The 17354-nt window shown below is 36.9% G+C and overlaps 1 protein-coding gene across 4 annotated transcripts; it reads left to right on the top strand.

Annotated features, from left to right (window-relative positions):
* Positions 1–3858: 3858 nt before the first annotated feature.
* LOC127879629 (tRNA-uridine aminocarboxypropyltransferase 2-like) lies at positions 3859–16673 on the top strand. Of its 4 annotated transcripts, XM_052426599.1 has the most exons (7): positions 3910–4058; positions 5670–5741; positions 7787–7877; positions 8033–8130; positions 9349–9541; positions 11557–11685; positions 16096–16673. In XM_052426599.1, exons 4-7 carry the CDS (start codon positions 8060–8062, stop codon positions 16603–16605), a joined length of 903 nt encoding a protein of 300 aa, XP_052282559.1. In that variant the 5' UTR covers positions 3910–4058; positions 5670–5741; positions 7787–7877; positions 8033–8059; the 3' UTR covers positions 16606–16673. The 4 variants fall into 4 exon arrangements, with proteins under 4 accessions (XP_052282557.1, XP_052282558.1, XP_052282559.1 ...); XM_052426597.1 differs by lacking the exon at positions 5670–5741 and having other exon boundaries at positions 3859–4058; XM_052426598.1 differs by lacking the exon at positions 5670–5741 and having other exon boundaries at positions 3875–3959.
* Positions 16674–17354: the final 681 nt, after the last annotated feature.

The following is a 17354-nucleotide window of genomic DNA, read 5'->3' as shown; positions in this document are numbered from 1 at the left end:
TATTTCGTTTTGAAGGTGTATGTTATCATTTGGGTCTTCTGATACGGGCGGTGTTGCTAAAGTTTCAAAATGTTTTTTCCATACAGATAATATCTCGTTTGGCTGCGAATATTCGTTGCCATCGATTACTAACGTAGTACTTCCATGGTCATTTACCACTTTTCTCTGTGCATTTACCATCTTATGGAAGGTCTTCTGATTACTTTCAGATGCTTGCTAGTGACATCTGCATGTGCACGTCTCTGTCAACTGCGGAATTTTGTCTTTTCCCTTTTCATCAACCGCTTTGATTCTTCACATTGTCTACCTGTATCTTTCCAATTCTTAAACAGTTCTTTAAACTTCTTGGAAGAGTTACCAATGTCTTTGTTCCAGATACTTCGTCCAGCTGTTTTGAGTCTTTTCAGTTTTCTATAGTTAGGAATAGATTGTTAAGCTGCATGATGTAGTATTTCCAGATTTAATTTGGTCAACATTTGCTTTTACTTCACTTTGATATGTTTTACGGTTACATTGTTCCCATTTAGTTTTGGAGAGCACTTTCTTCCTATTGGGTAGTTTATTTGTCTTCTTCATTTTCAATTGAAGTCTTATAGGTATAAGCGTATGATCTGGCGTATTAAGCCCATGTAGGTCCTCGGTACGTGGTTTCTTAACTACCTCGTTTAGCTCTTGATCGACCAGGAAGTAGTCAATTTGTGAGGTATATTTGCCATTATTATGGAAGAATGTGTCCTTCTGGGTACTACACACCTTTAAGGAGTGTTCTGTAATAAAGTCTTGGAAAATTACATCTCTTGGACGTGATCTATATATGGATGCATTCATGTCACCGGCAATCAGTACGTTGTGGGTTGGGCTATAATTTTCAACCACCTCTGTTACCTGGTTCAGTATGTCCTTATACTCTTCATCTCCTGGTATTACTGCTGATGGCATGTATACATTTTGATAGTATTAAGTCTAGTACTTTGAATGTCTACATTTTCTACAGATGGTTCGAAGGACTTTCTATATAGAATACATACTCCACCAAAACCTCGCCTATGCCTATAGTCCAGTCTTGGTAGGTACTCATCTACGGACTTGGATATTCAGGTGAAATTTTCGAAGACCGAATTTAGAAAACCACTGTCCATGGCGAAGAGCCAATGTTCCTGTATACACAGAAAGTCGAGATTTGGAAGGATGGAATGGAGGTAGCATAGATTTGCCTTAATGTATGGTCAAACTGCCAACTCTTACTGACTCTGGGTTATTGCTGCCTGGGCCATGCACAAAAAAGACTTCTTAACTTGGTCAACATGGTTGCCTTCTTCAGACTTGTCGTGAATAGGTGCATGGGTAGCGGTATCATTTTTGTAAAGTGGATTGTTCTCTGCTGGTTCTTTCGCGTTTGCTCTACGTGAGAATTCATTTATACCTGTGTCATGCCCAATTTCTTTGGACTGCCCCTTCCTTTCGGGTGCTGCATATGGTCATCAGTGTACTCGCCATTTCTACAATGAGTATCTTTGCTAGTTGCAGGAGCTATATTTGGCATTATTTGGTGAGATGTGTTCTGTGTCTGTATCTCAGCTTGGTTGTTTGTTGCCGCTAGTATAGGAGCTGTATCAGTACTCATAGGGGCCTCTCTATGCAGGACATGTTGAAGCGTCTGCGTCGGTTGGGCAGTTGCTGCAGCATGGTTGTTTGTTGTCGCTAGTATAGGAGCTGTATCAGTACGCATAGGTGCCTCTCTATGCGGGACATGCCGAGGCGTCTGCGTCGATTGGGCAGTTGCTGCAGCATGGTTGTTTGTTGCCGCTAGTATAGGAGCTGTATCAGTACGTATAGGGGCCTCTCTATGCGGGACATGTTGAAGCGTTTGCGTCGGTTGGGCAGTTGCTGCAGCATGGGACTCTGTCGCTAGGGTAGCCAGGTGTGGTGGTACTAGCCTTTGCTGCGTTACTGTGTTGAGATTTGGTAAGTAAGTTTGTGGGGCAGTAAACTGTCCATGTGGTTGTCTATGCATTGAAGTTGTACATGGCATCTGCATCAATTGTGGCGGTGGGTAGACTCCCCCTAAATTTGGGTGCACCATCGGTGTGTACATTGTAGGATAGGTTGGATGCTGTGGGTACATGGTAGGTAACAGAGGTCTGCAGAGGAGACCAGGACTGCTGATGAAGGTTATCCATATAGTGATGACAATGCAGTAGGTTATTTTGCATCTGAAGCTGCTGAGTTTGGTTCTGTATTTGGATGTTTGTAATTTCATGTTGATGTTGCATTTTAGCTCTATAATGTCCAACCTGTGTTTTAATTCTGTCTGAAGCATTTGCAGTTGTGCTGTATTGCTACTCTCTTGGTTATTTGTCCTACATATTTCCTCATGTGTAGCTGTATTAGAGTACTCGGGGGGGGGGGGGGGTCCTAGTTTCAATAAGGGCTAATTTGTCCTACAGTAACTGAATTGTATTGTGATATTCATGATTTGTTGTTTCAAGCATTATTTTTCTGGTTTTATGTTCTGATAACTCTTGCATAGTGGTATCCTGCTTTCTAGGCTTCTTCACTTTCAGTCCATGTTTCTGACCATCATTATTATCATCGTTTAGGTTAGGGTTTCTTTTGTACGTGGATGTTACCAGTCTTTGTGCTGTCTTTTCCTGTAATCATACTACTAGGAGCACCACTGGATTTGCCATGGTCACTTACTTCTATGTTTTGTATGGAGTGGACCATAACCGATGCTGTTCTTTTTCTTTCAATCACTGTGGTTGGTGTTGAGCTGGCAGCACTCTTTGAGTGTATAACTTGCGAGTCCACACTTTGAGTGTATAACTTGCGAGTCAGTGACCTTGCTTGTATTTAATGAATGCGGGTTAGTAGAGTGTGTTTCATCATCATGGACATCATCATCGTCATCATGTATGTCAGCTGAATATTGGGATTCTGTAGTAGTGGTGGACAACCTTCTGTCTGAGGTGCCCGGTGGAGTAGTTTTTGTGTCGTGGTCTGTTTCGGCTACGCTATCATGTTGATCCAGCATCCGACAGGACTTGCATATGTATGTTTGGACTGTGTCTGAGTGCTGATCATTTTCACTGGTGAAATTCTCACATGTTTGGTGTACCCAACCCCCGCATGCATTGCAGTCTGTTGCTATTGTGTCTGTTATGGATTCCGTACATATCATACAGTTATTTGTATCATGATCATCACCTTCATGAGTTTGCTCTTCTTCGATCGCAAGTGACCTAGAAATTTTACTAAGGTAGAGGGTTTTTGTTTTGGGTGGGATTATCTGCATACTAGCGTCTTTTTCTCTGCCTATGAGGGCTAACGTTTTCTTAGTATTCTTCTTTTTATCTAATCTTGTCTCTTGGTTTTCGCTTTCGAGCGTATTTTATGCAGCTTGGCATATCGAAGCTATTTTTTCATTGTAGGTTTTCAGGTCATAATTGTGACGGCCTCGCATATAACGGGGAGGTTCTCCTGCAAGAATTTCATTTCATTCTTACCATTTACACCGATCCTAGATGTTGTCTGATATAGGTTGATGCGATACAATTGGTGTGCACTGTCTTTATATTTGACTGATAGGGAGATATCTACAGCTATCTCAGACTTTGCCTTATTCGTTTTGACTCTGTTTTCAACCTCTTTGAGTACCAAACTTGGGTGGACAGCAGAATACCTGTATAAGCTTTTCTTAAAAAGTTCAAATGCAGCTGCCGTGAGAGTGAAGACAATCATGCAACCTTTCATTTCCACGCTGATATCTTGTGTCCTGTGGGGGCTATCATATTATTCTCTTCTAGAATAAGGGAGACCACTACGTAGGAGATTGCTCTTGCAAAACCTCACAGTGTCCCTTGTCTCCTTGTCTCGTAAGGGAGGTCACTGTAGTAAATTTTCTCAATGATGGAAAACACGACTGCATTTAGTGCACAGAACAAGTACAATACAGATGAGTTAATAACAGAAGATTGTTTCTTAAATTCTATTTACGAATTTGCGACCCAAAATATAGAGCCTCCGAGGATCACCCGTAAATACTGTGAAAGATGCCGGTAATTCGCAACGTCATATGTTTTCGCGGTTAATCATAAGGAAAGTCCAAACAACTTGAACTTTATAACTATCTGTATCCTACGAATACCGTGTATCTATCGGTTAAGGGAACAAGTAAAATAATTTCTGAATTAATGCAAACAATGATTTATTTAAAGATTTATTTATTTCTTGTTACATCCATGCCAAAATCACAGGGATCGTTAGGTAAAAAATACTCTATTATACTATATACATATATACAAGGGATACAACTGTCAAATTTTCTGCACAACATCATGGTCTGAACAATAGCAAAAAAAATCGCTTCCAAAAGCAATAATTACACCAAAAAAACTGTATAACAACAGCTCAGACATTTATCTATCAGATAATAACTATGTTTATAGCAGTAAAAGTGTTCATAGTTGTGTTTGAAACGAAAGTTTCATGAAAAACGGTAAAAATTTCGAAATGCGACACAGGTGTGCACACCCACTTTGACACATTTTGTTTCATAATTTAATAATTACAGAGAAGTTGAGCAAATTTTACCTTGTTTTATTATCCATAGACACTTTATTAATCAAAGTAGACACCTTCCATAATTGCATGTAACTGCATATATGTAAAACACCGTCAATATTAAATTTGTTTACATTTCTACTATCTTCAAGGATTTGTATGCAATTTGTCAGGTAATGTTACGTGGAACGTGAATGGCTGGATTTATTACTGCAGTGGAATTTCAACCAATCAAATCGCATGTTAGAAATACATGTGAACTATCCAAAATGAAAGTAAAACATTGTCATTGTGAAATTGAAGCAGATTGATACGAATTTCTAGCAAAATATGCTCACTAAATAGTAATTATGTTCTATTTTACTATGAAAAAAAAACTATCCAAGGAATATGTACCAGCAAAAGAGCTTTATAACAAAGGAATACGAAAATTACTTCTAGAATTCTCAGTTTTCAGCTGTGCACACCAGCTGTGTCCAAGTAAGGATTTTTGAGCATTTTGAATGAAACTTTCTCTCTTAGTTCAATGGAAAGCTTGTACTTTATGGCCAAGTGTATTATTTTCTGAAAGATAAATGTCTTGGCTGTTGTAATACAGTTTAATTGGTGTATTTATTGCGTTTGGAAGCAAATTTTTCGCTATTGTTTACACCATGGTTGTGTGCAGGAATTTTCACAGTTGTATCCCTTGTATATATATGTAGTATAATAGAATATTTTTACTTAACGGTCCCTATGGCCAAAATTGTTCGTTTACACAATTTTATCAAATTTTGCACATTTTGAAAATAGAAGATGCATTGCAACTCTCTGACTCCCAATCCTTTGGGGTTATAAAGCTGAGAGTTGAATTATTGCAACAATACTTTCCAATGAAAACTGGAAATCATGAAAATGATCTTCTTATAATATTTTTTTTAAGAACAATAAATTTAAATTCAATTGGTGCAAGTGACAGGCATGGACGTACAGATTGTCTTGTCTTTAAGAAATGTTTGTAAGTCCATTGTTATACCTTCACATTTCATGGCAAAGATCAGAAGTCAATCCCAAACAATCCTTTGTCTGAGCCATATTTTTTCCAGGATTTTGCCTTTACTTTGCAGAAGTGACAATCATGGTGGGTCAGGGTCTCAGGCGCACAAAACATTTCCCTAATTCCAAAGTTTCTGTTTCAGGTCAGTTGTTAAATATAAAAACCAACCCCAAACATTTTGTTCTAAAAACAACTTGTCTTGCATTGATGTATTTTATAACAAATTGGCGGGTTTCTTGAGAATGAGTGTGACATACCTTAATTAAAATAATTAGGTCCTATTTTTTAGGGTCAAGGTACCACTTCAAAGTCTACATCTCATACATGCCATACGTCCCGGATTGTCCGGGACAGTCCCGGAAATGAAGAACTTGTCCCGCTGTCCCGGAAATCTGTCAAATGTCCCGGAATTTACCAAATTCATATATACATGTACTTTATCTTAGCTTTAACTGCACCTCGAATCTGTGTATATCTGCAGCGTCTCCATGACAATGCCTACCCGAATAGGCAGACTACGCTACGTGTCAAAATCGATCAATTAACAGGGGTCTGTTATCATATCGATTGTCACACGTTCGGGGTCAAACCGAAAAGGCGGCATTGTTTAATGTGGTTGTTAATTGACTTTAATCTACTACTTCATTATTTCCCGCTGCGTAAGGGCAAAGCAGTGCTCCAGCTAGAATTTGAAAAGGGCAGGGTGGCTTTTTTGTCAAAAGGGCACTTTTGACGCGCAGTATTTTGTGAAAAGGACACTTTCGACGCGCAGTATTTTGTGAAAAGGGCACGTTCGAGCACGCGGGTGTTTCTGGAATGCTTTCTATTGCATGTTAATTTATGTTATAAATAATTGTATTCCCATTATTATTAAACCATTCAAATATAATGTCTACAATGAGGATTAAACTAATTACAATGTAATAAGAGATTTATGAATATATCATATGTAAAAAAAAAAAAAAAAAAAAATTTTTTTTTTTTTTTTTTTGAGGGGGGGGGGGGAGGGGCAGGGCGGAGGTTCGGGGGGGGCAGGGCGGAGATTCGGGAGGGCAGGGCGCGGCGCCCTTCGATTTAGGCCTAGCTGGAGCACTGGGCAAAGGATAGTTGTTCACAACAACAAGTGTGTAACTAATGTGTGACTGTCCAGATTTTAAGTTGACGATCTACCGGTACTGTTTTGTTGTATTTGTTTTATTGTGATTGGTTGTATGTATTGTGAATTGATTTGAGTTGACGATCTAACGGTACTGTATTGTTGTATTTTGTATTATATAAATGTTATAAATGAATATAGGCGTATCAACAACTACGCGTTACACACCGATCTTAATAACAATAACGCAGTGACGTCACCATCTATGTTTAGTACGCTTACACTGAAAACACGTGGCTTGTATCTAGTAAAGGAAGTAGTAATGTTTAATTTGACGTTAATAGATCAAGTCATCGTTGGATACCCACGGCTGCTGATTACGCTCCGCTCATACATTTAGGAATGGAGAGTAACGTAATGAATATACGGGGGGTGTCCGACGATGAGAACAAGTGTATTTCGGATAGGCTTTCGAACTTTTGCAATTAACGATGCGAAACAAAAAAAAACGTACCAACAATGCATATGTCTATAAATATCGCTACATTTTATACATGTCCCGGAAATTCGGCAAAAGTCTTGGACAATTTAACTCAATGTCCCGGAATTGGTCTGAAAAATTATGGCATGTATGCTACATCTACATCTACATGGTATCATCAAACTGTCATGGATTGACATTTCTTTGACGGTGCGCAAGGCAAGAATATATTAAAGTAAAGAGTAAAGCTACAATAGTAAAGGTAGAAAAAAGCTAGATAAAAGTAAGAAAGTATAGTAGTGACCCCAGTTACTTTTCACATCCATCAGGGCAAGACATGTTTAGCTTCCATGACGGTACCAGGGCACAAGGCCCCGCCAACATAGCTCTAGTCCGTCATTTGAATGCTTAATTCGTAACTGGGAGGGTGTCCCCTTAAAGTCTAAAATCAATAGGGAATCAATAACTGACACTTTGTGAGATTTTTCCAATTTTTTGCTCCAATAGAGCTTTATGAAAGGTCCTAACTTTGTGACACAAATTAGCCTGTGGATACAATTAAGGTTGTGGAAAAATAACCACATGTTAAAGCAAGTTTCTTATTGTATAGTCGTCCAGCCACAGTTTGTTGGTGCCCATTTCTTCCGGAAGAGAAAATCAGCACTTTGACTACAGTGTATATACTTCAGCATCCCCAAGAGGTAAATAGTAGATAAGCACATGAGATATTCCTTCATTTAAGTCTTTGTTAATTTATCATATTTGTGTCATAGTTAAGCATTTCTTTTCAAATTTGTGTAATTGTGTAAGTCGACTATTTTGTAAAGATACCAATGAAAGACTTGATATTTGTCAGGAACTGAGAAAACTAAAGACTGCACCAATGTTGAAGCAGAGCCTGGTTGAGGGGAAGTGTCATATTATACGTGGAAAAAAGTTTGGACCAAAAAGAAGGTTTAGTTTTAACATTTATTTAACCCTTTTAGTGCGGGAACTGAATTTTGAAGGCCTTTGCAAACAGTTTGGATCCAGATGAGACGCCACAGAACGTGGCATCTCATCTGGATCTAAAATGTTTGCTATTCTGATAGTATTCTTTGAAAAAAATCTAAGAAAAGGCTTATTTTAGAAATTCAGCAGACGACATTTTAGCAGAAGACAAATTTCCCAGCATGCAAAGGTTTAAGCTTGATTGCATCAGAAGCCTAGCCCTTAGTCACTCAATAAGACCAGTGCTTGGTGTCTGTTTGGGAGATGGAAAGAATGCTTTTACAGTGGGGATTAAACCTATGACATCCCAGTTTCTAAGTGGACACCATAAAAAGTAAGCCACTGCGACCTGTAAGAAGGTTTACAATGTGATTAAGTGAATGTCGATATTGATATGAACAATAAATTGTGACCAGGGAGTTAAATAAAAATTGTACATTGATGATATCTATTTGTTTTAGATCAGTAGTTGGAAAATTGACATTTTTATGCGCTCTGTTTACAGCGACTTTTTAACAGATAAATCAATGACAATTTGCTAACTTTTTGTCTCAGATTCAACAAAAAAGAGAGAGCAAAATAACACTAATGACAAAGTGCAAAGTGTTGTACTTAAAAAACATGTTTGTATATGATGTATCAAAAGTTTCAATCACAAAATGATTGCATAATTTGGAGTGTTTCTGTTGGTTTTTGTTATAATTGTGACAACACTTGGATTGCTAATATTAAGTGTAAAATGCTTAACATAAAGTAACACTGGTGATGGCTGAGTGGTAAACATGATCCTTTTCAATCCAAAATTCAGCAGCTTTCTTTCTTTCTTAATTTCTTTTCTTGATGTATACTGGAGCTCGATGTGTACATTTATCAATTTAAAGCAAGTGCTGACGAAATTTAAAAATGTTAAATTCTGTTAATAAGTTCCGTTAATAATCAGGTTTATATTTGTGCTGTTAATTGTTAAACTCACATTTTAATAGCAATGTATACTAAGATTTTCCATTTATACTATCTCTTAATACAGGTTCGTTATATAGTTATTGGCTTTCATGCTCAGTAATACAAAATATGTGAATTTTTTATTTCAAAATAAAAAATAGCTTCTTTTAAGAACTTGTAATTAAAGCATAATGCTTATTATCAACAAGTTAACAGAAATTTTATCTTGTTCCCTTTCAGGTATGAGGAGTGTCTCAACCTTGCAGAAGTGTTGCGCAGTCCAAACACCTTGCTATTGTTCCCAGGGGATGATGCAGTTGACGTGCAAGTGTTGCCAAGTAATCAATCCTACAATTTGGTGGTCATTGATGGAACCTGGTCACAAGCCAGGGGAATGTATGCAAACAACGAGCTGTTGAAACTACCAAAAAAGGTAAACAAGTGTTCTTTTATTGGTGTATGAATCATACAAATAATATATGAACAAGGATTTTTAGCTCTCAAAGTGCTCAAGGTGAGCTATTATTATCACCCTATGTCTGGCGTCTGCTGTCATGCAGTGTGCGTCATCAACTTTTAGCCTGTTACCATTCAAGAGGCTACATTTTTCATCCAGTTGATAGAAATTGGCGACATGTGTCCAAAAATTAGGTCTCCAACTCAATTTTTATGAAAACTTTGTTTCAATATAGGCCAGTATAGGCCACATTTGTTACCAAATCTTGAAGAAACTTGGTCAGAATGTTTATCTGGACAATGTCTGGGCCATGTTCAAATCAGGGTCATGTCTGGACAATGTCTGGGCCATGTTCAAATCTGGGTCATGTGCATTCTAAAACTAGGTTACCAGATTGATTCTCAGAAAAACCTCTGACCGCTATAGAGGTCACATTTATGACTTGATTTTGATTAAATTGTTGAGAAAGTTTATCTGGACAATATCAAGTCCAAGCTTAAATCTTGGTTAAGTGGTTGTAGAAACTAGGTCACAGGGTCATATCTTAGAAAGAATTGCTACCACTCTAGATGGCACATTTATTACTCAATCTTGATAAAACTGGGTCAGAAAGCGTATCTTGACCATGGCATAATGTGGGTAATGTATGTCCAAAAATTTGGTAATACGGTCAAATCTTATAAAAACCTTGTAGCAACTTAAGGGAGCACATTTAAGTCTCAGTCTTGGGAAAACTTGGTTGGAATGTTTATTTTGACAATATGATGAAGGCTATGTTTGAATCTTCGTCATGTAGGGCCAAAAACTAGATAGCAAAGTCATGTGAAATAGAAGTACATGAACTAGATAGCAAAGTCATGTGAAATAGAAGTACATGAAATAGATAGCAAAGTCATGTGAAATCGAAGTACATGAACTAGATAGCAAAGTCATGTGAAATGGGAGTACATGAACTAGATAGCAAAGTCATGTGAAATGGGAGTACATGAACTAGATAGCAAAGTCATGTGAAATAGAAGTACATGAACTAGATAGCAAAGTCATGTGAAATAGAAGTACATGAACTAGATAGCAAAGTCATGTGAAATAGAAGTACATGAACTAGATAGCAAAGTCATGTGAACTAGAAGTGCATGAACTAGATAGCAAAGTCATATGAAATAGAAGTACATGAACTAGATAGCAAAGTCATGTGAAATAGAAGTACATGAACTAGATAGCAAAGTCATGTGAAATAGAAGTACATGAACTAGATAGAAAAGTCATGTGAAATAGAAGTACATGAACTAGATAGCAATGTCATGTGAAATAGAAGTACATGAACTAGATAGCAAAGTTATGTGAAATAGAAGTACATGAACTAGATAGCAAAGTCATGTGAAATAGAAGTACATGAACTAGATAGCAAAGTCATGTGAAATAGAAGTACATGAACTTAGGTGAGTGCTTAATAAGATTATGGATGTCTTGTATGTTAAAGTATTAACAAAATGTGTGGATGCCTCAACATTAAACTCATTACAATGATAAAATAGGATTACAATAAATTATAAACTGATAAAGCTGTTGCCAACTTCCTGGTGCTTGTTTTTAACTAAGTTAAGATTACATGGTATGTCTTGTAATAATTTTCTGTACCATGTATTTTATCAGTTGAAGAATGTGTGTCACAATTTTCTGGTACCTGTACACAAGAATATTGTTTAAAATTATATACAAATGTTTTCTTTATGTGTTTAACCATGTTAAAATTGAATCTGAATTTATATAATTATTCACGAGGTAAAAAAAGGAGTTATATCATGTCAAAATGTTCTGATGTCTCTATCAGGTCAAATTTGTGCATAAAATATCATCTAAACATTTTGCTACCTGTTTTTCACAAGATGAAGATAGTGTGTAAAAATGATATATAATGTCATTTTAACTTTTTGAGTGTGTAAAACGCAATATAATTGCTATCTCTTCTGGTTCGTGATCTATTTTCCCAGGTGCAGATAGCAAGTGACAGGAAGAGTCTCTATGTGATCCGCACACAGCCCACTGACACATCTCTCTCCACCCTGGAGTCTGTTGCCATAGCATTGGCAACCTTGGAAAGACGACCTGAACTTGTCCAGGTTAGTCTTGGTTTGGGACGCTTACGATTATACATGAAATGCTTATACAGGATATGTTGAATGCTTTATACCTTGTTTTCTGCACTTCGCTACCTTGAACCTCTACAGTTGACCATTTTTTATTACAACCAATGTGCGCACTTCTTTACCTGTGAAAACAAAATTGTACTGTTTATTAAGGCATTCTTTGTATAAATTAAGTTTGACTACAATTTGATACATAGTCAAGTAGATAAATATTTATTTTATGCTTTCCGGTGGTTTATAGGGAAATATCAGTGATTTAAAACTGATAATTTCACTGTTCAAACAATGAAAATTATCAGTGAAAATTATTTATAATTTTCACTGTTTACTGTGAAATGACATCATTTCTTTGACGAAATGACGTATGTAATAAAGTCAGTTCCCTGACAAAAAGCAATAACAAATAAAAGTATGATTAAAAAATCTCCATGACTTCATTACTGTAAAACAAATAACTTAAGATATAAGCATTACTTGTCTTTCTTTTCAAAATAACATGTGCATTCATAATAGTAGATTGAATTATCATTGACATTCTGCGCGAATGCGTAGGCTAGTCTAGTGCTATGCGTGATGCATTTGGCATTAGAAACACTTTCTCTTTTTTTTTTTTGATTTATGCAATATTATAGCTACAGTAAGTGCCACATTTCTATCAATATCACAAAAAGATGGTGATTAATGTCAGCAGTTAGATGAACATCTAATTAATTCAGGAGATGTAACAGTCACAAGGGTCATTTATTCACTGAGAGAGATAGTATGTTGTGCATTAAATATTGTTAATACAGTCAAACCTGTGGTATTAAGCAGCCAGTGAAGGGACATACCCAAACTGGCTGCATACGACAGGTTGGCTGCTTAGCACAAGAAAATTGACGGTCAGCTAATTTAATATACATGTATAGCACATTTATGACAAATGTATATGCATGTACTGCAATATAAAGAAACACATTTAATGTATAGCACATTTATGACAAATGCATATTCTGTATACTTTGTACTGCACATATGCACTTAAACAAAAAAGTTATATTTAGTGTTAAAAAAGGGATAAAGTGAATTTTAAAAGTTGTTATGACAAGCTTTTCTTCTCTGTCCAAGTTCCTAACATTTTTTGCAGAACATTTTCTTCGCAAAGAAATCTTTTATAGAAGTTTGTTTGGTTGTTTTTGTTACACGCATGTCCACTAAAAACTCTTCATAGTCCATAGCAATCTTAAGCATGCCCTCGCTTCCATTTTGCAACGCAAACTCCTTCAGTTTGTGAATAACTCAGAAGCATCATCCAAAGACACTGGTCTACTCACACTGACACACTGCTCTTCTTCTCACGAAAGAACAACCCGGTCTCGTCTATATTAAAGATATCACTCTGGGCATATCCTTCGCAAACACTCTTGATTTTGCTTTTCCAGTTTCCAGTGATTTGACTGGATGTTGCGTCCAGAAACCATCTTCTGTAACACAAATCATCAATTTCACCGTAGAACACACAGACTTTAACACGCTTAGCGTCTGGGTTCCCACTTTCATATTCGTCCATAATGTCCCTCTTACGTTTTGCCACATTTTGAGTTTGGGTCCTACCGACACCAAACTCGGACGCTATGTCTCTCGACGAACGTCCGCTTTCAAGAAGCCGCACAACTTTAACCCGATCCTCTAACAAAAGGCACTTGCATTTAGACATTTTAGCATCATAAATGTTAAATATCGCATAAAATCCGTCCATTTTATAGGAATTCATTTTCTCAGTTTTCTACTAATACCTTAGAGTAAACGCAAACACGCGTCTTTAATCCGGTCACTCGACCGTAATACACATGTCAATTTTTGTTGTTTGGACAAAGAAGCCTGGCTGCTGGCTGCATACGAGAGAATAGTGCTAAACATGGACTTTTAAAGAGCAGAAATGAATGGGCGCACCTGAACTGGCCATATACGGCAGGTTGGCCGCTTAGCTCATGTGGCCGCGCCCTCAGGTCCAACTGTAATTATATATCCCCCTTAACAAAGTAAATGTTTATATGTATATAAGCATATTGTTTTTTTTATACCGCATGGTCCACAGGTGCTCACTAATTAAGCCCTGTGGGTAAAACCTGGCCATGCCCTGTAGAAAACAAAATCAGAATACACTTATCAAGCACAATTTCTGGGAAAAAATCAATCTCCAGAGGTCAATAATTTGTATAACACATTGCACTGAGGTGATGAGCTCTTTTTCTAATCATTTTCCTGTGATGAAAATTGGCCACACCCTAGGGATCACATGTGTTATATAGATTGATGTATTAAAATAACTTAAATATATTCCTTTTGTATATAAAAGTGTAGAATGGTCTGCATAATGTACATCAGGGGGAATAAATATCATATTGACTTACTTGATCCTTTCTGAAAAAAGCTGTTTTCGACTTATTCATAAAGTAATTATATTGCTGATAAGGTTGTTGTTTTCAGCTCACCTGTCACAAAGTGACATGGTGAGTATATGTGACCGTGTGATGTCACGTGTCCGTATGTGCGTGTGTGCGTGCGTGTGTCCGTCAACAATTTGTTTGTGTAGACAGTAGAGGTCACAGTTTTCAACCAATCTTTATGAAATTAAGTCAGAATGTTTATATTGATGAAATCTGGGTTGGGACTGTATTTGGGTCATCTGGGGTCAAAAACTAGGTCACTAGGTCAAAAACTAGGTAAAATAATAGAAAAACCTTGTGTAGACAATAGAGGTTGCAGTTTTCATTCAATCTTTATGAAATTTGGTCAGAATGTTTATTTTGATGAAATCTGGGTTGGGATTGTATTTGGGTCATCTGGGGTCAAAAACTATTTCACTAGGTCAAACACTACATCAAATAATAGAAAAACCTTGTGTAGACAGTAGAGGTCACAGTTTTCATCCAATCTTAATGAAATTTGGTCAGAATGTTTATCTTGATAAAATCTGGGTTGGGATTGTATTTGGGTCATCTGGGGTCAAAAACTAGGTCACTAGGTCAAAAACTAGGTCAAATAATAGAAAAACCTTGTGTAGACAGTATAGGTCACAGTTTTTATCCAATCTTTATGAAATTTGGTCAGAATGTTTATCTGGATGAAATCTGGGTTGGGATTGTATTTGGGTCATCTGGGGTCAAAAACTAGGTCACTAGGTCAAAAACTAGGTCAAATAATAGAAAAACCTTGTGTAGACAATAGAGGTCGCAGTTTTCATCCAATCTTAATGAAATTTGGTCAGAATGTTTATCTTGATGGAATCTGGGTTGGGATTGTATTTGGGTCGTCTGAGGTAAAAAACTAGGTCACTAGGTCAAATAATAGAAAAACCGTCAAAAATTTGTTTGTGTAGACAGTAGAAGTCACAGTTTTTATCCAATCTTTATGAAATTTGGTCAGAATGTTTATCTTGATAAAAATCTGGGTTGGGATTGTATTTGGGTCATCTGGGTGCAAAAACTAGGTCAAAAACTAGGTCAAATAATAGAAAAACCTTGTGTAGACAGTGGAGGTCACAGTTTTCATCCAATCTTTATGAAATTTGGTCAGAATGTTTATCTTGATGAAATCTGGGTTTGGATTGTATTTGGGTCATCTGGGGCCAAAAACTAGGTAACTAGGTAAAAAACTAGGTCAAATAATAGAGAAACCTTGTGTAGACAATAGAGGTCGCAGTTTTCATCCAATCTTTATGAAATTTGGTCAGAATGTTTATCTTGATGAAATCTGGGTTGGGATTGTATTTGGGTCATCTGTAGTCAAAAACAAGGTCACCAGGTCAAATAATAGAAAAACCGTCAACAATTTGTTTGTGTAGACAGTAGAGGTCACAGTTTTCACCCAATCTTTATGGAATTTGGTCAGAATGTTTATCTTGATGAAATCTGGGTTGGGATTGTATTTGGATCATCTGGGGTCAAAAACTAGGTCAAATAATAGAAAAACCTTGTGTAGACAATAGAGGTCACAGTTTTCATCCAATCTTTATAAAATTTTATCAGACTGTTTATCTTGATGAAATATAGGTTGGGATTGTATTTGGGTCACTTGGGGTCAAAAACTAGGTCGAATAATAGAAAAACCTTGTGTAGACAATAGAGGTCACAGTTTTCATCCAATCTTTATGAAATTTGGTCAGAATGTTTATCTTGGTCAAATCTGGGTTGGGATTGTATTTGGTTAGTCAGGTGAGCGATTCAGGGCCATCATGGCCCTCTTGTTTTCATTTGTTTGTTAATTTTTGGCGACAATATAGACATTGCCATTAGCACTGTTGGGTTTTTCCACCCATTCATAATAACACGTTTTCTGCATAGTACAGGGCAATAAATCTAGAATGTATCTCATAAGTGGAATATGACCTTTCTAATTCAGGTTCTGACAGCTCCATTGGAGGCCTTGTGTGAATTTCAGCTGAGTCATGGAGCTGTTCCCCACCAGAGCAAGGAGTACAGGATAGCCCATGGTCAGTGGACAAAGATGCTGCCCAAGAGTCTTCAGAGGCGTCTTGAGCGGGAAAGAAGACTAGAAATAGAGAAACAGACGCCTACACTGAAATCTGTCTTTTCTGGGGATTCAAATGATAGTGTCAGGGAAAGTGTGCATTGTGTGGGGAAGGGTCTACCAGTTGATTCAAATGATAGTGTCAGGGAAAGTGTGCACAGTGTGGGGAAGGGTCTATTGGTTGATAATGAGGAATCTGATGTAGACAAGCCTTTAGCTGGTTGTTTTAACACTGACTGTGATATTGATGTTGATAATTCTCTTGTGATTTGTCAATTGGATATTAGTGAGCATGACGATGTTAAGCATGTTTTAAGTGAAAAAGAATTAGACTCTGTTGTTAGAAAATGTGAACAAACATGTGCACTGCCCTGTAGTTGATATAAGCTGATTTATAAACCTGTTGTTTTGAAAGCAATATAATAAATGCTTGGTTAGCATAAAGCTTACTGATACCTGTTTATAGTTCAACTGACACACATTTTGCCAGTATTGGCATAAAGCGTAAAGATAAACAAGCAACCTTGTCCATATCACTGTTTCTACTTCAGGTATTCAACTGAAATTTCAATGTGTTTGGTTTTATAGTTTGAAGTCAATGACTGCGTTACATATATCTGACTTGCAATTTAAGCAGAACTGTATCCCTTCATATGCCCCTACTTTATGCTGGGGGAATATATTCCTCTGTGTTTGTCCATGCTTCCATTCTTCTGTCTGTTCCACTTTTTGTGCAACGCGTTACTTAACAAGTATAAGTACAAGAGCAATGAAACTTTTCAAATATGTTAATTTCATTTAATGTGCATGAGAACCTTCATATTTTTGTTTGGATATTTTAGATGTGAACAGGGCGATGTCACCTTTTTAGCAAAAAAACTTACCTTTTTTATGCCCTGATAAAACAGAACCTACCGTGGTTGTACAGAAACAATTAAAAAATCTTTGAAAAAGAAATTTCATTCTTTATAAACAAGCAAAGAAAACAGGATCTAGGGGCCGTTTCAAACAGTATCAAAAAGAATGCAAAAGAAACCTCTGTAGAGCAGAATGGGATCATGTAAATAAAATTATACAGGACGGTATGGACAAGCATAACTCTAAACCCTTCTGGAACTATATAAAATCAA

The sequence above is a fragment of the Dreissena polymorpha genome, chromosome 4 (genome assembly GCF_020536995.1).
Source record: "Dreissena polymorpha isolate Duluth1 chromosome 4, UMN_Dpol_1.0, whole genome shotgun sequence".
In the NCBI taxonomy this organism is placed as follows: Eukaryota; Metazoa; Mollusca; class Bivalvia; order Myida; family Dreissenidae; genus Dreissena; species Dreissena polymorpha.
Note: the sequence above shows the minus strand (reverse complement) of the source record. Positions and strands in the feature narration are given on the sequence as shown.